A 23,232-nucleotide genomic window follows, 5' to 3' on the forward strand; every position below is an offset into this window, starting at 1 on the left:
GTTTTGAAACCAGTTCGATGTATTTTTCAACTTCAGGCACTAAAGTGAACATCGGTGGCAAGTTTAAGCACCACCTGTGATATTACCTCTATTAAAATCTCCTCCCACAAGTATTGGTAACCTTTTGTCCCCACAGATTCTCACAAGATCAGGGAGGAAGTCTGGTTTAATCTCCGGTCGAGCTGCACCATATACAACCACCAAGGCCAACCTAAACCCGTCAAGTTTTGACTTAACACGAAACTCGGCATAATCTCCGTGGGCAACATTCACCACCTCTAACGTTTCACACATACCCCCCTTGGAGGAAGACAGTGCCAATCAAAATCTATACCACCAGATAAAGTACCAAGCAATTGTGATGTGAAATTATCCCTACCCGTTTCTAGTAGGGCAATAAAGTCTAGACTGTGCTCTAGTGACGTTTCTGCAAGGAACCTATGTTTAGCCAAGTCTGCTAGACCTCTGCTATTCCAAGCTATGACCATATATTTATTTCATTTACTTAAAGTCTTGCTTCAGCTTCAACAAGGTTGGCTCAACATGTCATTTCGGGTCTTCTCACACAGGAAACAGACTGGTAATAGGCTGGTTCAACATATCATTTTCACTGAGAACATGGTTCAGATCTGTTGAGAGCTCTGGTCATCTACTTGTCCTATCATGACATTCCATCTGCTACTAAGATGTCCAAAGACTGAAACAGTTTATCGATGATGGTTAGTGCTGCAGTGGGAAAACTCCCGAAGGAGTGTCATCTCAGAATCAGAGTCATCCGGGATGTGGTGGTGGGCATAATCAGATCCAACAGCCTTTTAGCCGTTTGCTCCTGGCTTGTTGCTACCTCATGATTATATTCAGTCTGAATATATGTATGCCCTTTGCCGTCCCATAATGTCTGCGTCGGCAGTGTACTTGTATCTCTCGAATCGTTTTGATCAGTGTCAAGCATGTTGTATTGTCCATAGTTCTCCTGATCTGGACTTCCACTATCCCTCCCGAAATTATCTTTCTGAATAACATGATACTCTTGCCAAGGAAGTATACTCATGTGCTTGTGCAATTGTGATGTTAAGGATGGAAGTGTCAATTCTTCGGCCTTTGTCCATATCTACTCTTCCCCTGCATGGATAGCAGTTTTCCTTGTAGCTTAACTGCTGCTATTAGGGATATCTTTTCCTTTTAGCGGTAGATTTTTTTCTTTTGACAAATGCTATTTTCATTCAAACGTTATACCGAGCTGATACAACCGTGATGAGCAAATACCCGGCCTCTGGATAACAAGATGCACACAGCCGGCAAGTATAGAAAAAAAGAAAAAATCATCGTTTTACAGAAGAAGTTAACTACTTATGCGAATATGTGCAGTATCAACTGTATATGCATGTGCGCCTTGAGGCTTGATTAGAAAGGGGCTGCACTGTTATACTCTGTTAGGTTGAAAACTAACTAACAGGAGCAAGTACACAATTCTCCTGTGTGTTGACTGATATACTCCTCCATTGTTGCCTCTGTTGTTGCTGTCATGGAGTAATTATGGGATGTGAGAGGGGGCATTGATGAGCTGCTAATTATCAAAACGGTTCAGTTTTTGGATAAGTTCAGATCTGACTCACGCTTTGCTGCTATCCTAGTTTAGATTTTTGTGGTAAATAAATTAGCTCAGTGCCACCACAGAGATGAGTAAACTGCAAAATGCCATGAATACTGGAGGGAAAAAAAGTTGTTACTGCACATGACTTTACTTTTTTTTTAGAAAAGGACATGACTTTACTTACAGAGAGAAGTAGGCTGTCAAATTACTAGAACAGTTCACCCGCAAATTTATTTTTTTACTAGAACAGTTGTTATGCGGCCCTGGTCAGAGTCTCAGTTGCATGTATGTGTGGGAAAAACTCGAAGAATGTCATCTCAAAGTTAGCCAGAATCAAATCAAGGAACTTCTTTAGCCTTTTGCTCTTGGCTTGTTGCTCATGATTATCTCGGTCTAAATATGCCCTTTGTATTCCCACAACGTTTACGTCAGCAGCAGCACGATCTCCCCAACCATTTCTCCCTCTTCAAAAAGCTCGCTACAGACATGTTGGCAAACACGTACGCACACTGGATCAAATTTGTGTGTTGTATAAGCAATATATATACAAATAAAATAACTTCGTTTAAACAATATGAATGTAATTAAAACAATACTTATAAATTATGAAGATGTTAAAAACTTATAAATACACTTAACTAAAATACTTACATATTTCAAGGTAATAAAAATAGTTATTCTAATATACGTAATTAAAATAATAATTATGAATTTCGAAAAAAATATGTCGTTTTAAAAAGTGTTCATGTGTTTTAATAAAGTTTATATGTTTGCCAAAAGATATATTTCTGAATAAAATTAAATATAAAAATATGTATGGAAAAATCATTAGAAGCCTAGTGTGCCCCAGACTACAGATCCTCAAATGAACACTTTTGAAAATAATAAATACATTTTTATAATTAATTAATACTATTTTACATATGTGAATAATTTGAATATTGCCCGAACATTTTTAAAAAGTATGTTCTTTTTGTATACATATTATTTGTAACACAGGCAATATTTTAACTTTATTTGTATTACTGTGACATGATTAATATGTTTTTATATTTTCTAAAAAATATTGTTTTTAAAAATAATTTATTTGTCACTATGACTAAAATTTACATATTTTATTACTATGGTATAATTTACATGTTTTTATTACCATGATTGTAAAAGTAATACATGTATTTATATATTTAAAATTTAAAAGTATTTTAATTACATCTATTAATAAGTTTTTTTTACATATTATAATTCATTAGTATTATTCTAGTTACATGAATATTTTTTAAATATAATTTATTTTATGTTTACGGATATTGTTATGATACATGAATATTTTTTTTTCTCAAATGCGCATGAGCGTGCGCACTATATATTAAAGAAGGGAAAGGGGGACAAACCCCTCCACGTTTGGTGTTACATGAGATTACATTACATGAAACCCAAACTCCACCGCAAAGAACATCTGAACTTCTATTCTCTCATACCCTCCCACCTAGCCACGGCTCTAAAGAGAGCCTCCACGTCTCCCTTGATAAGACCCGCCTCCTTCCTGTTCCAGCCCTCCTTGACAATGGTTTGCAACAAGGCTCGCAAGGACAGTGTGGCACCATCGAAGACGATGGCATTCCGGTGCTTCCAAAGCTCCCAAAGGACGAGGAGGATGATCGTCTTCAGTTTCTTCATGCTCTGGCTCATGCCATTCTTCGACGCACACCACTCCACCAATGTTGTTTCGCTAGTCGGAATCCAATCTGGCTTTTCCAGAGCCGTGCAGACAATAGTCCAGACTTCCCTAGCCATGACGCAGTTCAACAGAATATGCCCAATGGACTCCTCATGTTGGGCGCAGAAAGGGCAGGTGTCGTGGTGATCCAGGCCATGACGGGCAAGCCGGTCTGCCGTCCAGCATCTACCTTGGACCGCAAGCCAGGTGAAGAAACGACATCGTAACGGAGCCCTGGACGACCACGTGAAAACAGCAGTCGGCGAAACTTCACGTCCCCAAAAGTTAGCCTGATAGGCAGATCTGCAGGAGTATGTACCATCTGGTTCCCAGGCCCAGCTAATCTCATCAGTGGCCTCCGGAGTCAGAGTCACCTTATAAATATATTTATTACTATGACAAGTTTTGAAACCAGTTATTTGTATTTTACAGTTGCAGGCACATAAGGTGCATTTACATCTTCTTCGTCTTATGACATTTGTTGTCGTCGAAGAAAACACTTCTTTTTATGATGTCTGAATGAAGTGATCTCCCCGCCGACGCCGAGCTATCTTGCACTTGTTGGGAAGTGAATCCGCCCAACCTGCAGATGAAGTGACATGCACGCGTGCGTCGCGCACGTGGACCGACTAGATCGATCACTGGATGGCATGTGGACTCTAGATCCAGAATTAATTAAGCCATTCTTCTCTTGCATATATATACAGTGTTATAGACAGATGGTGCCACATATAGATTTGACGTTTCTTCAGCCTGCCGTCGTTAGCTGCGTGCGGCCATCGGCGATCACATGGTCTGGATGTCGATCTACATTTATTTAATTATTTATTCGTTTACAAAATGAATGTTAAATTTCCTAGCCATGCATGCATCAGTCCTCTGTCGAAGTTTGATGGTCTTCAACTTATTCCTACCACCAGCTAGGAGGACTTTGATGATGTCGATCGGTTGTACTGGCGATTGCAACAAAGCCCAAGTGGTAACTGGCAAGGAGGAGTGCGACGGCTGGTACGGAGGCGATCCCATGCTGACGATACGCCCTTTCACTTTCATCCCCCTCTCGCCGTCGTCGGGCAAAGCTCTGAGTGGTGGATGGTGGCGGCGCCCCATTTTGCAGTCGCAGCCGGCTGGATCCCAATCTTTGTCCCCCGCTGTTGGTAGTGCAAAGGTCGCAGGCCTGGAGGGTCAGCACAACCTTGTTACAGTCCCTTGGCCATCACTTGTCAGTTACTATAATCTAGGCGGTTTTTCGTTACTCAAAAAAGAAAATCTAGACGGTTTTTCTCTAATTAATCGGGCAACTCTCTTCTTCTTAATCAACGATGGAAATGCCATTTTTTTTGCCTCGCTTTAAGAAAAAGTTATACAATCACTCAATTCACTGATGAATATCACATTTTTTTCGACAAAGCGTGAAATTTATTACTGAAATGAAGCATCAAATGAATACAATCAAATGAGCACACAGCCTCTACATAGTTAGGATGCACACAGCCAACACCAACCCCCCCACACACAAAAAAACATCGCAAATAGCAAAGTCATATAAGACCAAAGATATGCCTAAGCAAGCACAAAAAAAAGCGATCAAATTCGCTATCGACAACCTACAACAATAACCATATCCGCACCAAACATCTCATGGCACCACAAGGACAACGAGGTTCTTCAACAACAACGCCTTCTGGAAGGGAGCGCTGGTTGAACGTCGCTGTCACCGGATCCGACCACCAAAAGTCAGAGTCTAGGTTCTCCCTAAAGAACCAGTCCGAGCATATTCGAGCAATGCCTTCAACAAGGTAACGACGCAAAAACATCGTCATTGCCATGTACAACCAACTCGGGTCACACCTAGGTTTTCACCCCGCAGCTCGAGACTGGGTACTCAAGGAGCACCATCATCAAAGTCAAACATGTTTTGTCGCCACCACTTTTTCGCGATCCTAGCAGCCGCATGGTTACATGGTTACATGGAGCACTCTTATTATGCTCTGCTCCTCTTGGTTGCAGTTCAGTCACAGAAATGTACAAATTGTGGAGGTCGATAAGTCACCTTGGGATAACAATGTTTTTTAGAAGATTTCAATTTACAGGGAAAAAACTGTTTGTTATATCACAATTTTGGACTGATTTCAATTTACAGAAGAAAAAAAAAATTTACTGTACCACATGACTAGTTGCAAATGACATGAGAGCTCTCATCATCTACCTGTCCTATCATGACACCCATCTCTGCTGCACATAAGTAGTATTACTGTATCACATTACTGCACATGACAAATCTTGATTACAGAAAAAGTTTTCACAGGACCTGTCCTATCATGACATTCCATGTTTTGGTAGGATGTCAAAAGACTGAAACAGTTTGCATGGTGCTGGTTAATTAATAAGATGGACTGTTGGACGGAGCTAGTCAGTCAAGCTCGCTCCTTCTCTGATGGGATGGGCACAAACAAGTCAATGAAGGAAACTTTAGCCTTTTGTTCCTGACATTTTGTAGCTGTATAGCTCCCAATTATTCCTGTTTGAACATGCTCGTGTGGTCGCCTAACGTTTGCGTCGGCGGTCTTCTTGGATAGTTGGATACCTTGAATCGTTCTAATGTCCAGCACATGCATTGTATCTTTCAAAACTAGTATATCCTGATCTAGACTTGCTTCATTTCGCCTGATACCTTATCTTTTTCTGAATAACGAAGTATGGTTAAATGCTATTCTTGACGCATGGCGTCTGAATGAGACGTGAGCTATGACCATTGCATTTTGCATATGTAGTACGTATTAGATTTTATTATTAGCCTTGCTTTAGCTTCAGGAAACTGTCTCTTCTCACAAAGGAAACTAACTGTCATGATCCAACATGGCCCGAAATATGTTTCTGGTTTTAATTTACCAATAGCTTAACTGTTGACACTGGGGATATGATTCAGTTATTTATGAAGATCAACTTACATATACATACGCGCCATGATTAAAAAAGGGGCAGTCATGCGAACACACTTCCCTGTTAGACTGAAGAACTTGTGCTGATGAACTCACTCACTCACATGGAATCTCTTTCATGCACTCTGCTTCAACACAACCAATGCTCTGCTCCTAGCTAGTTTCGCTTCAGATCTGACTCACTCTTTCCTCCTATCCTAGCTCTGCAAGATCTGGTGGACAGAATCAGATCAAGGAGCTTTTTAGCCGTTTGCTCCTGGCTTTTTGCTAGCTCATGATTATATTCAGTCTAAACATGCCCTTTGCCGTCACATAATGTCTGCGTCGGCTGTGTACTTGGATTTCTCGAATCGTTTTAATTAATGCCAAGCATGTTGTATTGTCCATAGTTCTGCTGATCCAGACTTTCTCCGTCCTGCCTGTAATTATTTAGCTGAAAAACTAACATGATAGTATGATTATGCTCTGGCCAAGAAATCTAAATGATGCTGATTACACTCTGGCGCATGTTTTTTATAGTCATGCTTGAGCTTCAAGAAGGCTGGCTGAAGATAGATTTTTGGGTCAATATTCCTTTGTCGCACAGGAAACTAACTGTCGGTCAGGGTATGCAAAGGCGGCTTCAAATATGTCTTTGCTCTTAGTAACTGTGCTTCCGATGTTAAGGATGGAAGTGTAAACTTCTCTATACAGGCTGAAAGAGTCAATTCTTGGCAACTTGGACATCCTTCTTTTCAGGGGGAATTAAGAGATGTTTATATATCATAAGAGCCAGAATTACAGAATGGTTGCTGCTATTAGGGTTAGGGATATCGGTCCACTATTTATGCGAGCGAATACGTGGAGTATCAACTGTACACTCATGTGCACCTTGATTAGAAAGGGGCTGCCCTGCCAACTCATTCCCCTGTTAGGTTAGAATTAGATTGAATGAAAACTAACTAACAGTGCTATTGAAGTACCTCTGTTGTTGCTGTCATGGGCTAATTATGGGCTGTGAGAGGGCATTAAATTAATTGATGAGCTGCTAATCATCAAGTTGTATTATGCCATGTCGTAGTAGCCACGTGAAGGGGGCTGGCGTTGGATGTGGAAGCAATAGTGTTTGTTGCCTGCTTCTTCCAACATACCGTTGAGCTTAACATGCCATTTTGGTGTGATTTTGATACTACTCCCTCCGTTCCAAATTACTCATCGTAGAAATGGATGTATCTAGAACTAAAATACATCTAGATACATCCATACTTGCGACAAGTAATTCGGAACGGAGGGAGTAGTAGTGAACTGAACTGAACTGAACTTTTGATTGTGTGTTTGGAATTGTGGATCATACCATAAATATCTCCATGCTTGCTTCTTCCTTCGAATGGGTGAGGCATGGGCAGGGGATGCTAGTACTCACTACTGTACTGTACTGAACTAAACTTGCTTGTGCGGATCATACCATGGCATGCATACTGTGACCGGTTGGTTCGCACACTCCGTCACAAGCTAAAAGTAAGTGTAGGTCAGCAATGATTGATCGATCCCACATCTGGCTGGTGTTGGTTATACCTGGCTGTCTGTCTGGATCATTGATAATTAACCAACTTCCTAGTAATCGGAGCAACCAACTTACTCCAATTAACACCTGTCAGTGTGGATCATTGATAACCTACAGTGCACTACATCTGATGATCTGTTTCTTCTCTTGGAAAGGAAAATTAACTGCCTGTCATATAATCATTGTATGTGTGTGGGCACATACAGTCGTAGGACACATGGATGAGTGAATGACCCCTGAATCTATGGAAGCTAGTGGACCAACAACAGCAGCAGGAAAAGACCAGGCTATATAATGGCACCAAAACCAAGCAAGCACCCTCCTAGATCCTCCTTCTGACGCATGATTACTGATTTTATTCCTCCGAGCTATCAGCATCAGCAACAATCGTCTCCCGTTCCACTAGGTCAGCAAATATTGAAGGTCATTGTCATGGTGAAGGTGCCTAGCACCAGGGTCAGTCACTGATGATTTATTACATGCTACAATCAAAATGACCTGGCTACTTGTACATTACAGTGCACAGAGTGATGCACTAGTCATAACACACGCCAAAATCTGGGCTCTGGCCGTCTTAATCCGATGTTTGGTCTCCTATCTACATAAGATGACTGCATGCATTATTATGATGCAGAGGCCGGTCCATTTCCAAAAAAAAATATGATGACATCGTGGATCTGGTCTCTGTATACATGTGTGACAGTGCCACTCCTTTTGTTCTCAAGATGTCTGAAACGAGTGAAGGTTTTTAGTTCAGGATGCCAATGATCATGAATCTGCTTGAGGCTTTTAGTTGTGGCATAGTACAAGACGATGACGACATGATGTATTCATAGTTGCCAGGAATCCGGGTCCTTCAGATCGAGGAACGGGGTCATGGGTCATGGGTTGCCACCTGTTCGGAACGAGGTGCGATGAGGAATATAATTATTTGGGACGTGGAACGCGATCATTTTGGATCAATGACCCAGATTTTCGACAAAGGGTGGATTTTATTAGCTTAATATGGAGCATCAAGGGGATACAAACACAAAAAGCACACACCCGGCCTCTGTATAGCTAAGATGCACACAGCCAACACAAACGCACACACACAAAAATCACACCGACAACTAGCAAAGTCATACGACCGAAGCTATGCCAAGGCGGATAGGAAACAAAAAGAAAGTGAAAAAAAGCAATGATAATCCACACCGAGCAGGTGTTGATCCAAAAGAAGATGGTGCAAGCGCACGTGATCCAAATGTGGACACAGCCACGCAGACTAAACGCACACGCACTATGAAAGCGGCTTGCCAAAGACCGTCTGCGGAACCAGAACCTCCGTCGATGTTCAAGTGACATCGGTCGCAGCTCAAATAGCAAGAAGAGATGGTACCGCCAAAATCTCATTGAGACGCTCCGGCGATCCCATGCTTCCGATGCAAGTGTTTGTCGATGGTAAATCTTAGCATGACCATGGGCCCTAGACAATACACCACGAGCCTACACTGCGCCGCCTTGGCTGCAACAAGCCGTCAATATCATCGAAGATGACTTGGCTATCAGTACCGCTATCACATCCCTGGACTACCACTGTGCACCATGTTCGCAAGGCCACACTGCAGCAACGGATCATCCCTGCTTGACGGCACAAAAGCAACTGGCAAACCGCCACCAGCCACTAGTCTCGCTAACTAGGCCCAACTCCAAGATGATACCCCCAACGGGGAACACGACCCCAAGTGCCGCCATCATCCGATCCGGGCAAACCCGGACCTAGGGTTTCCCCTCAAGTGTTCTGGGAGGGAAGCCGGAGATTACACGTCGACACCTTCATCAAGGTAGCGATGCCATAGGCGCCGTCGTCGTTGGCTTCGACCGCAGTCAAAGTCTGGATTTCGCCCGCAGTCTCCATCTCCTCCAGAAAAATGAGCCTAGCTACTCCACCACGTCCACCTTCTTCACCACAGGACCACCATGGCCGGAGGACTGGATCCTTCTAAGCCGGAAAGTCCCGAGGCAGGCCGATGAGATATGAATCAGATCAGGGACCGCACCGGCCGAAGAAGGCGCCACGCCAGATCACCGGAGCGCCGTCTCCTTGTGCACGCCATCCAGCCACCGCCATGCATCTAGGCCTCCCAGCATCGACGCCATGCCGCCGCCCGCCGGTGAGTGCCGCAGCCCCACCACCCTCTCCCGCAGATCCGGCCAAGGCATCTCGTGGCCAGCCGCCACACGGATCAGCCGAGGCATCCAATGGGTTGCCGCCAATTAATGAGATCCAGGCCGGGGGAGAGAGAGGCCAACTCAGGGAAGCGCCCCGCCGCCGCCGTCCCCGGACCTGCCCGGGCTTCGCCTGCAGGGCCTTAGGCGGCGGCGAGACGAGGAGGAGGGAGGGGGAGTCCGGCGGCGACGCGATTGGATCTCCCCCGAGATCCCTCTGCTCTTTTACCTGGTAAGTCATGAACTTCTTTACAATATTACATATTGTTTGGGGTCAACATTCATCGATTGGGGTTGCGATCCGTCCACCGACCTAGCTCGAGCCAACATTGTTTTGGACCCTCGATTCGGATCGATTGACTGTGGGTCATGGAACGGACCTTCGACCCGTGAACCAGGCTATTCGGCTTTAGTACTCGGTGGTGATATCACCGAAAACTATGACGGTTGAACATCCAATAGCGAGTTAAGATAAATATTTTCATATTAAACTGTTATACTTGTATTAAACTGTCGAGCGATCTGACAACTGTGACTCTGTGTGAAGAAGGAAAGGAAATGCCATTTCAGAGTCAGCCAAAAAGTCAAGGAACATACCAAGTCAATAGAAATTAAATAGTTTGGTTAAACATAGCTTTTGGGTTAACTGTTTCTTCTCACAAGGCAGGATACTGACTGCTACTCCCTCTGTTCCAAAATAGATGACCCAACTTTGTACTAGTTGCGCTTGTGCATCATTCTGATGCTAGGGCTAAATGTGTAAAGTCCTGACGTACATGCCGTTGTGATGATTAAGGCTGAAAGTGTCAATTCTGCCCATAAATTACCTTATATTTTGATCCGAAGTCTGGTAAGTAAATTAAAATGGAATTGGTTCAAAAGGTAAGTAAATTAAGTTGATTTATTATCATAGAAGAAAGGTTGGGCGAAGGGGTGGTGAGAATAAAGGTGAAATGAGAACCGTACGTTCTTTTTAGATAGTAGAGATTGCACAAGAACAAAGAGCAATTGCATAACAACATTATTTCAACTAGCACCATTTCGCAGTAGGGATTTTTTAGTAAGTTAGGATATTTAGAATTTATCCGTTCAAAGAAAAATAAGGAACATATGCAATTCCTTTTTCTATTTCTACCATGAATCGCCTCCATCATCATGCAGAATATTTGTAACTCTGAAACATGAGCGGTCTTGGGCCACTAGTTTGAAAAACATGTGCATTGTAACAGTAGACTGCAACCATGGGCAACTAAATTTGGTTCGACCCACTTGTGCCGGTGTTCTCCCCTCGCCCAACTTAACTTTTCTATGAAGCCGACCCAGAAGACACACGGGCCTTAAATTTATGAGTAGTTCAGTTGGCCAATAGCGATTCGGGGCTATAGTGGTAGTAGCAAGATCGAAATTCGGACTTGTTCCCCAACGGGTAATGTCGGCCCATTCCCATTGTTGGGAACAAGACAAGAGCAAAACAGAGTGGTATGCAAATTCTAGTGCTGGAGAAGTAGAACAGGGGCAAGAAACAGAGTGAAAACCAACCAAACAGAGGCTGCATTTACTTGGTACTGGTAGTAATTGCGAAGCAGGAGCAGCCATCGTGTGGGGCATTTCATTCTGCGCCGCTGGTCCTCCTCCCCCTCCTCCTTGATCAATTCAATGGCTACTGCCCGACTGGGAGGTCACTTTCCTTCTTCTTGGTATCGATCGATCGATCGATCATGGGTAGTCGGTAGGGTAGGGTGGTCACCCACCTCACTACACTAGAGATGGGGAGTTAATCGGAAGGATGCTGATCCTTAGTAGGCTGGGGCGTATATGCGTAGGAGTATGTGGTAATGAACAAGTTGGGAGCTTAATTAACATGACATTTTGGCGTGATTTTGAGCATCACCATGTGGTACCACACTAGCTAATCTAATCTAGGTGCAGTTATACTCTTCACTCAATTTTGATTCTTCTTTGCAGGGACGAGGCATGGGCAGAGATGGCTACCACTACTCAGCTGAACTGAACTAAAATGGACTGTGACAGTCAGGTTAATCGCGCCCTAAGCGAAAGCTGAGACCAATTTGGATCATGAACACGGTCTGCCTGGGCTCTGGATCATTGTTCACCTGCAGATGCAGATGCAGTGCAGTGGTAGCACGGCTGATGATGATCTGTTTGTTCTGTTTGTTGGCTGGGGAAATTAACTGACGGACTGTACCATAATCATAATCATTGTACGTAAACGTACGTACGTACGTAATGGGCTCATACGTACTGTACTAGAGACTGTAGAGCAGGACACATGGATGAGTGAATGGCCCCTGAATCTATGGGAGCCAGTGAGTGGACCAAGAACAGGAACAGATCACACGTACGTACGTACGTACCAAAATCAATGAGAATGAATGAATGGCACCAAAGCAAGCAAGCTAGATCCTCCCTCCTTCCTTCCTTGTGAGGAACAGCAAGAGAGAGAGAGCTGATTTGGAGCTCATGATTACTGATTTTGTTCCCATCAGCATCACCACCAATCATACAGCCTCCTGTCAGTCTCCACCCAGCAAGCATTCAAGCTAGGTCACTCTCACTCTGAAGAAGGTGCAGGTCAGCAGCAGATCTATTATATGCAGAGCACAGTCACTGATTTATTGCATTGCAACCAAGGAGGCTAGGCTAGCTCAGCTGTACATTTACATTACATTAGAGAGTGAGATGATCCTGCCTGCTGATGCTGATGCAGGGCCCATAAACACGTCAAAATTTGGGCTCTGTCTTTCTTTCTTGCTGTTAATACGGTGGTTCATCTATCTATCTATGGCCTCTGTAACCATTGGGCGACAGTGACACCCCTAGCTTGCTTGTTGTTGTTGCCAGCCCAGTGGGGTGGGGTGGGGATGTCTGTCTGAACTCTGAAGCAGTGAAGCATGCATGCGTCCCGCTTCAGATCCATGCCTAGCTTCTTGTTGTTGGTTCAGGATTCAGGATCATGTCTCTGCTTGTGAGCAGGGCACCAGCTGTGTTGGTTGTGGTAGGATCGAAGACGACGGCGACGGCGACGGCGACGTGGTGTGGTACTCGGTTGCGATGTCGCTGGCGACCCTGACGGCGTCGAGCGAGAGTCCGGCGAGGCCCCGGCGCGTGAAGCCGACGGAGTAGAGCCCCGACTCGCCCTTCCACCCTTCCGGGAACTCCACCTTGGGGTACCCTTCTCCGCTGAAGAAGTCGCTTCCCTGCACCACATCAAGAGACATTCTTGTTAGTTCATCGATTAGCAACAAGATCTAAATTATACTATATGAAAGTGAAGAGAAAACAAGTGTTGATTGTATTTGGTCTCTCTTAGTTTTAGTTGAGCAAGTGCAGTGCACCCTTGTGCTAGCTTGAGGTCTCTGTCAGTGTGCTTGTCGGTTTATGACGCCTCATCATCATGACAACTAGCTAGCTAGTGCACCATAACAATGCATTCCACACTAACTAATCACAGCTTTATCACACAAACTGGATTAGCTTAACGATAAGATGAGTGCAATATGATACTACTCATCAAGGGAGGCCGACTGATGGATGTGCAACTAAATTAAATTAAGACCCCTACTGCTATGCTAACTAACAATATCTTATAACTAGACTAGATTATCTACAGCATGCATGTAGTAGGAGTATAATGATCAAGTTGGTTGGGTTGGTTACCTTGAGCCACTGTGGGACGTTGCTGTGGTAGCCCGTGGCCAGGATCACGGCGTCGGCCGCCACGAACCGCCCGTCGACAAGCTCCGCACCGCCGGCCTCCATCCTCTTCACGCCGGGCACGATCTTGATCTCCCCGGCCCGGATCTTGTCCAGCGCGCCGATGTCCAGCACGGGCGTCCGGCCCTTGCTGTTCTTCAGCTCCAGCGGGCCTCCATGGGACGGCCTCCTCAGGCCGAGTTTGGCAAGGTCACCGCCAAGGAAGAGGCCGGCGAGGAGCACCAGGAGGCGGTCGACGAGGCGCAGGGGCAGGAAGCGGAGCAGGAAGACGGCGACGGAGAAGGTGGCGACGCCGAGCATCTCGCGGGGGAGCACGTGCACGCCGTCGCGCACCACCATGGACGGCCGCGCGCCGTGGTCGCACAGGTCCAGGCACACCTCCATCCCCGAGTTGCCGCAGCCGACCACCAGCACGCGCTTGCCCTTGTACGGCTCGCCGGACTTGTACTCGGACACGTGGGACACGGGGCCCTTGAAGGCGTCGGCGCCGTCCAGGTCCGGGATGACGCGCTCCGCGTTCTCGCCCGTGGCCACCACCAGCCACCGCCCGATGTACTCCGTTGTGATCCCGGTGTCTTCGTCGGAGGCGGTGACCCGCCAGAGGCCGGCGGCGTGGTCGAAGCGTGCGGAGACGACGGACTGGCGGAAGCGGGGGCGGACGTGGAAGGCGGCGGCGTAGGACTCGAGGTAGGCGACGAACTGGTGCTTGGTGGGGTACTCGGGGTAGTGGTCGGGGAAGGGCATCCCCGGGAGCTGGCAGAAGTGCTTGGGGAGGTGGAGGCGGAGGCGGTCGTAGGTGCGGCGCTGCCAGAGCGAGGCGAGGCAGTCGTCGCGGTCGAGGACGACGGAGGGCACGCCGCGCGTGTGCAGGCAGGCCGCCGCCGCGATGCCCGCCGGCCCCGCGCCCACGATGATGGGGCCGTTCACCCACATGGTGCGCGATGCCATCATGTATCTATGTACGTAGAGTCGGTCGGAGCAGTGGCGGGAACCACCAGTGGATGGTTGAGCCGATGGATCGAGGGAGAAGAGAGGAAGAGGAAGAGGAGGAGGGATGGAGTGAGGGGAGCTGGGGAAGAAGAAGGGGAGGCCTCTTTAAATAGGGCCGGTGAGGAAGAGGGAGACTCATTTGAGCTGGCAGTTAAAATTCCCGCGCTTTGCTTTGCTTTGCTTTTAGTAGGACATTAGCGCCATACCATGCAGTACAGTCGATTCACACCTGCTTCATCATTTAGGTCCTACTCTAAATATATGCCTTTCTTTTTTTTTTAGAGATTTCAGTACAGACTAGTTTAATACGGATTAGATATGGATTTATATAGACGTAATTTTGGAGTGCAGATTCACACATTTTGCTCTGCATATAGTCTGTAATGGGATCTCTATAAAAAAGGCTTATATTTAAGGCCTGTTTCTAAACATAAAACCTTTTAATAAATATTTTAATAAAGATAAGATATATATGTATATAGACATATTTTACAGTGTAGATGCACTCATTTTGCTTTGCATGTAGTCTGTGGTGAAATCTCTATACAAAAAGGCTTATATTTAAGAACGGAGGGCCTCCATTTCTAAAGATTTTAATACGAACTATATACCGACGCATATAAACATATTTTAGAGTGTAGGTTCACCCAATGCTAAACTAGTTTTAACTTAAACACATATATAGATCAATCAATTCGATATCCTGCAAAATTCTTTTATATTATACACATGTACACTTATCTTGTAAAATTAACTGTTAGATCAGTCTTTTTGGGATAGTTGGTTGATCCAACGGAGCGTGTGTATAATTGACTCTAAGGTACATCTAACTCCTTCCACTAGAATTTCAAATTGACTCTTAGGTACATCTAACTCCTTAAACTTGAATTTCAAATTGACTCTCAGGGTAGATCTAACTCCTTCCACTCTAGCCCCCTTTGGGTGGCCTTCCGCTTGAAAGCATGCCATCCCGTGATGTGGAGCACTTATAGTATGCCCCAAGGTATATAGGAGGTGACAGTGAACATACCTCATCAACTTATATGGGTGTCTCTATCGGTTTTCCTTGTGCATGTTGGCTTCCCTTCCACTAGTATAAAATCGCCTTTCCAAAACAAGTGATCTGAGGCGGTTGAGCCAGGCCAGCTCAGAATGGATCTATGGAAGAAGACGGCCTTTCATGAGCCAGTGCACGGAAACCTTTCGACAACCGTGCAAATCTATTCGAGGCGCAACGGGCGGCGATGCGAGACTCACGCTCAGTCACATTATGTGGATAAAAAAATAATTAGCATTGATGCATTCAATAGGTTAATACTTGGGTTGTGTTGGTATTGCGGTAGATTGCAATAATTGAGCTTTTCTAACCAGCTTTTACCTGTTTTACATTTTTTCCATTTTTAATACAGTATAATCACATATGCTCAGACATATACTCCTCTCTATGGACGCACACACGCACATCCTATTCCTATGAGCACCTCCGAGATGGTGAGCCGGCATATGATTGACAGAGTCACCACATACATCTCTTAGTAGACGGTAACGTCTTCTTCCACCGAACCAACATCATCAGTAAGACTAAAATAAATCCAAAAAAATGCACACACCAGTGCCTAGTCGAGAACTTGAATCCTGGTGCGCTGGTTCCACCACAAAGAATCTAACCGTCCAAGCTACCCTGACCTTTAATGACTAGTTTTATCGGCACAAACTGCCTGAATGTAACATTGGCATTGGGAGGTAAAGCACTTAGACTTATGCGCTCTCATGCATTCGTACTAAAGTAATGTTACCGGCGCATTCGCATTTGATGGCCGCCTTCCACTAACTAGCTAAGCTAGTTTATGAAAATTTGTACGAATATCTGAGAGGAGGTGATGCACATGATGATAGATATAATTAAGAAATGAGTTCGGCTATCTAACTGGAGTATCACCGTCCCAACCCATCGCATCGCATCGCATCGCATATGGAGTACGTGTACAATCATCACCATGCATTAGTTTACTTCATCGTGGCTTTCAGACCATAAACAATCTACAAGCGGCAAAAGCTATGATTCGGCCGGCCGTACGCGCTTTGTTGTGCAACTAAATTAAACCTACAACCTTTTGGGAAAGCAGCCACCGGCTTTGTTTGGCAACATGGAATGGAATTAATTTGTTTGTAGCCATAGCTAACTTAGCTGCTCCACATACCTATTTGCAAGTTTGGTATATTGATTGTAGGGTGGATGGCAAATCAAAAGCTGCTTTTTGTCCAAGCATCTGATTCGTTTCTGCTCGATCCATCCATCGTGCACTAGTTAATTAGTTAGTGTACGTTGTGATCAGGTATGAAGCAAAGCAAAGCAAAGCAAAGCAGCAACTTAATTAACCATCAGTCGACCTTCATTGGCGATGAGTGAGTGAGTGCTCCATGAACCCAACTAACTATATAAGGTGCCACCTGCTGCACTTATATTACTCCCACATACATAAGCTCCAACTCATCGAGCATTTTATTTTACTATTTATGTTGCGTAAGGTCTGTTCGATGCGGCGGCCGGCCACCACTATTCGGCTGGCTTTTGACTTTTTTTTTCTTTCTTTCTTCCAAGGAACTGGTAATATAACACTGTCTCTCGATTAGGAAAAAAGAGTGTGATTTAAAAAGAGGGTTGAAACAAGGGCGGCATGTGAACTACTCTTGGAAGAGAATATTATGAAAAGTCGGGTGTAACTGATATATTCTTGATATCAATATATTTTTTATATATAAAAAAAGGAAAACAGGTACGAAGTTGGATTTCCTTCACGGTCAAATTCACTGCCTCTGGCTTTTCCCACGCAAGGCATCTTGATCTCCCCTTCCATATGTGCCATATGACATAGATTTGATGGCCACTCTATATTCGAGGTATAGTAACTAGACATTGTCAAGTTTCCCCCATTGTATTAGTTATGCTCTAAGATTATGCCGCCATCTGTGGCACCCCTACCCAACATTCGCCAAATTTCAAAACCACATGAGAGAATGGCCAATCCTTGGCCATCCCCTAATTGTGAAGTTAAATTCTAGCTGCTAGGATCTTTCGATGTAAAACAAAACACACAACGAGCTTACAATTGGGTACCACATCTGCCTTCCAGTTCTTTGACTACCTAAAGCAGCTTTGTTGGCCACCAGTCAATTGCGCAACTTAGCCTAAATTGACAAAGTATTGTCCCGGGTTGTAAATATGGCTTAGTTGTTTGTGTATTGTACACTATCCGGGGGCGTATACCTTAACGGGTCTGAACAAACCAAGTCCACCTGTGAGTCTCTATAGATCCTCGGGATCCACACTTAGACGTCTAAAGGTAGACACTTGGAAGGGGTAAGGATGAACAAGTCATAATTGAGATTATGTTGTTAGACAAGATATATTCCTTGTAACCGTGTGATACCAGATCGTAAATTGCCTAAGTACCATCATGGGTAAACATATATAAAGCCCCCCTCCCCCTGCGCCAAAGGACCATCTTCTGCTGTGAGACCACAGATGGTTTTCAAAATTTGATCACCAACCGAAATTCAATGCATTTCAGTGATTTCAGTTTGCATTTCGGCCAGATGACCGAAATATTCAGTTGAATTCAATTAAATAGGTGATTTTTTTTAAATATATTTTGAAAAGGCTGAATCCCTGTGCACTACTGAAATTGCTGAAATATTTTGGGCGAAATGTAATTATTTTAATATCTACTGAAATTATAGAAAATCGGTGAATTTCATCGAAATCTCATTAAAAGTGAAAACCATCACTACATTCATGTGACCTAGCTTGTCTAGATCAAATCTACACACTGTAACTCTTCATTGATCAATATAGATCTATAAGCAGGACGCGTGGCTATTACACATCAGGGAGACTGAACCTGGATAAAATTATCGTGCCTTCATTATCACAGACAAGATCCCTTTAGGCACCACCACTATGTCCGTTGTTCTCCATGACTTTCCATTAGATCAAAAGGTTGATGGTGTATCAATCATCGACATTACTCGATGTAGACGTATGTATTTCTCGGTTATTTATTTTTAGCTCTCCGCCCGTGGTTTTCACACCATTTTATGTAAGAAATGTCGCTTTTATTTACTCATAATGTCATATCAAGCGGATACAAGTAAAAGGGCGACATTTCTGAAACAAAATTGTGTGAAAACAATTACTTGTATGATTCTCAATGACGGCTTTTACTTTCTTTTTAAAGTCATGTATACTCGTTGTAGCTGGTTTGCATGTGAATAGCTTTATTTAGTACTCCCCCCGTCCCATAATGTAAGATGTTTTTTAACGCTAGTGTCGTGTCAAAAAACATCTTATATTATGGGACAGAGGGAGTGTTTTGTTAGAAAAGGAGGATGACCCCCGGCCTCTGCATCTGGGTGATGCATACGGCCACTTTATTAAATATTCTCACAAGACCTTACAAAGTCATACAATAGTAAGACTAAAGCCGCCGTCTAAGCAACAAACTGTCGCTACACCTATCCAGTTGATGAACGGGCGCAGATAGCCTGGGCCTAATACCAAACAGACATCGCAGCCAAGCCTAACATCTAAGACCTGAGACCCCAACCTAGCCACTTGCCGGGTCTGGGGCACACACTGGTCCGTCGTGCTCTCAGAGGCCGCTGCCGCCAACTGCCACCGCTCCATCTTCAGAACTATACTGATGCATCAACCTTGCTCGGTCTAGCTATCGTCGACGCCACCATGGCGCCCAACGACACCTCCTCCCTGCGCGCAAACAGCTGTGCATGTCGCGGTCGCCACTGATACACCTCAGCGCCATGCTGCCAAGTACCACCAGCCGACACAGCTTGAAGTCCTTGGAAGATTTGTCGTGCGTAGCACCTGCCGACCAGGCATGACAAAGCGTAGCACCTGTCGGTCAGGCATGACTTGACATCTCCACCGAAGCTCCGTGCAAGACGAAGCCGCTTCACCTCCTGCCTCTGACTTCCAGCGCTGCTCCACAAACGATGCTTCCAAGAGAGAAACGACACCGCAGTGCCGCCATCGTCCGATCTGGAACACCAGATCCTAGGGTTTCCCCCGGAGCAGCACGAGTGGGTCGACAGTAGTTACCCGACGATGCCTCCATCAAGGTAACGGCGAGAACACCGCCATCGCCTGCCGTAGGCTTGGTTTTCACCGGCAACCATGTCTCCCCTACTCGCAGCCGGGACTAGATGATGGATCTCGAAATCCGATCACCAAGCCTCTAGCCGGCCATCTCTGGAAGAAGATGACCACCACGTCCACCAGCGTCACCACGTCGGGCACGCGTCGCCGCCGGCACCCCCATGGTGCCTAGAGGTCGACAAGCCCCGACAAACACCACGCCTCGTCAGTCGCCATGGCCCAGACCCAAGCACCACCAGATCCAGATCGGATCGGGGTCAAGGGCCCCAAGCCGCAGCCGCCGCGGAGGCAGCACCACTGGACGGAGGGAGTATGTCGAAGTATCTATGAGATGTGCAGTACATTTGTAAATAGATGATGTTGTAGACACTGGCCCGGTCTCTAGCATTTGTGTTTGGCCATTACTTTTGTTTATTACGTGTATATATGGTACTCCCTTTGTGTCATAATATAAGAGCATTTTTGACATCCCTCCATCCCACAATCTAAAAACATTTTTGACACTAGAGGGAGTAGCTGATAAAATGCGGTGCAGAATCGATATCCAAACTAGATAATACGCATATGTTTTTCGTGGAGTAGTTTCCGCAAGAAGAGTACAATCTTCAACTCAGCTCAGCATGTTGCTAGTACGTGTATGTGTAGGTTGGTCGAAAGCTGTTTGCCGTATCTAGACAGGGTGGGCTTGCAACTACTACTAGCTGGCAGTTGACAATTTGGAGCACTCAACAGTTTGCAGGCATGGCACAGCCGTCCGTCCATCTTAATTTGGAGGACTACTATATCGGAAGATCTTGATGATGGGTCAGTCCATGGATCATGGATGGAGCAGTTGAGTGCACGCAGAGCCACAAACCCATCCCATGCCATGCATACTTACTCTTGGATACTTCTATATAGATTCAGAGTGAGAGCAACCGAACGATTTTGCTAGCTTTTTTGAAAAGGAGGATGACCCGTCGACACTGTATCAGGGTGATGCATACAGCCATTTTATTAATTATTCATCAAGATCTTATAAAAGTAATATATCAATAAGTCTGAAGCCATCATCTCGACAACATCTGTTGCTATTCCTATCAGAGCACCTATAGTTGGGCGCCCCAAATCCTCTTCAAATGTCCGGGCGGATGGCCATACGGGAGCCTCAAATGGGGCTCCAACGCCCGGTCTGACGTGCACCCCTCATATCTAGCCCAAATATAAGACGGATATAGGCGCGTCCGCCACGTCGGACCCGGCAATGCTGTCTCACCCGAACCCGCATATATTTCTCTTCATCCGCTCGCCGGACCAAACCTTAGCCACTCCACTCAAATCCCCTCCACCACCCAAGCGCCCGTCCAGCAATCTCCGACATGGTGGATAGTGGATCTGACTCCAGCCGCTCCCAGGAGGACGGTGCCCAGCCGACAACAGGATCTGTCCGGCGCAACTCCATAGCGTCGGCACATCGGGCGCTCGGATCCTCCGGGGCTAGATCATCGCGGTCTCGAAGCCTTCAAATCTTCCTTTCCCCATCCCGCTCCGGCGGAGTATGAGTCCCACTGAGACCTGTGTGCCTGCCTCGCTTCCGACATGAGGGTGGCTGATGCGGCGGCGTGGGCAGCCGTTGAGGATGAAGCCATCCAAGCACGCACTGTAAAGAAGCGGCAGCGGAGGAACACGCGCGCCCTAGCCCGAGAGCAGAATCGGGCGGTCCGTGCGATGGCCGGACTGCCACCCAAGGATGAGAAGGAGGACAGCGATGGGTCGGACAACTCTGGCAACGAGCAGATCGGGCTCAATCCTTATTGCGTCTTCGACCGGTACTTCTGCGAGAAGGACGGCAAGGGCGCCGGGAAGAGCAAGCATGGAGAATCTTCTCCACCATAGCCAAACATGTCAAATTTTGTTAGTCTGATGACATATGATGTAGTAGCCTAACGATGTGTGTAATGCATTGTTTACGTAGTTGCGTGAGTTTGTATGAATTTGAGGTATGGTAATTGAAATGTCTGGTTGTGATAACTACAATCTGAGGCTTGATCGGTCAGTATCCGCGGAGTTTGAGTGGTCGAATATGCCAAATCTGATTGTAGATGCTCTCAACTTGATGAACGGGTGCATATTGTGTGAGCCGTATACCCAGACCGATGGATGGATCGACCCGTCCCTTTCCTAGCTCCCTATGACCCATCCATACTCTATCATAACAGAGAAGAGCAGAGCAGAGCAGAGGTAGGAGTATGAATGAATGATCCATCGTCCTAGCTACCTACGTATTGTCTGTACTGTACGTATGATGAGCACGGCAGAGCAGAGGTCAGTAACTTGATCAGGCTGACGCAATCGGCAGTCATTCTTGAGGCTCAATCAATCAATATATATGGTATGCATCCATCAGAGCTGAGGTCGGTCCATCATTCGTTCATTCATTCCTTCCCTGAACCTCTGCTCGCTGCTGCTGCTGCTGCTGCACATTAAACTCCTCCAGCATCGATCATCATGCAGGCCTGCCTCTGCATTGCACATAAATAAATCGTCTGCTGAAATCTCTCCGTCCCTTCGCCGATCCATGGGCACGAGCGTCACCACTGACGACTGTCTCAGGACTTAAGTCCTCAAGTCCTGGTAGATGCACACCACAGCCATACTGTTTTAATTAAATTTGATTGTGCTTTCTGCGGCTTCCCTAATTAGCTTTTGTTTTCTAATGGGCAATGATGGAGATTCTACAGGCCTTTTTGCACCTCGGCCATCAACTCAAACCGCCAAGCTTTACTTCCCCTTTATTAGTAGATGATCAATTGAGTTACCAATCATCAAGATTAAGTATTCTCCTCCTCTCCCCTTTTTGGTAGCTCAAACTGGGTTTTCTAGCTAGCTTAGCCAGGGCAAGGTTCCTTGCATTGCCTTTTCACCCACTTGCACCCCGTGTCCTCCCACGATGCCCATTATTACCATTATTATACAGCACTTGCGAATTAATCTATGGTGCAAAGTCCAAAGGTGGACCTTACAAAGCTGCTAATTGCATACATACATGTCAAAAGGGGTGAGAATAAGCAATCAACGAATCACCCATCTAGCCATCAGCTCCTTTTCTTTCTTCAAAGTAATGCATTACAATCACAAAAGGGTTGAAGTTAACAGTGGAGCAAGTTCCGTTTAGTACCCGTTATTCGTGCTCAACCGACAGTTTTAACCATGCTATTAAATAAAAAAGAATCTCAAGTTACCCAAGTTCCTTCCACATTTTGCCCTTTGTGGCCGGCGACATGGAAGTCACTGTTGGGAAATAACAAAAAATATGTGTACATGCTTTTATCAAATAATTGAAACGAT

At 45.5% G+C, this 23,232-nt stretch overlaps 1 protein-coding gene across 1 annotated transcript; it reads right to left on the minus strand.

Moving 5' to 3' along the window:
- Positions 1-12,591: 12,591 nt before the first annotated feature.
- LOC109776896 (probable indole-3-pyruvate monooxygenase YUCCA9) lies at positions 12,592-14,802 on the minus strand. Its single transcript, XM_020335560.4, has 2 exons — positions 13,683-14,802; positions 12,592-13,222 (listed from the first exon to the last, which is right to left on the minus strand). Exons 1-2 carry the CDS (start codon positions 14,688-14,690, stop codon positions 12,977-12,979), a joined length of 1,254 nt encoding a protein of 417 aa, XP_020191149.1. The 5' UTR covers positions 14,691-14,802; the 3' UTR covers positions 12,592-12,976.
- Between the last annotated feature and the right edge of the window lie 8,430 nt (positions 14,803-23,232).

The sequence above is a fragment of the Aegilops tauschii genome, chromosome 5 (assembly GCF_002575655.3).
Source record: "Aegilops tauschii subsp. strangulata cultivar AL8/78 chromosome 5, Aet v6.0, whole genome shotgun sequence".
NCBI lineage: Eukaryota > Viridiplantae > Streptophyta > Magnoliopsida > Poales > Poaceae > Aegilops > Aegilops tauschii.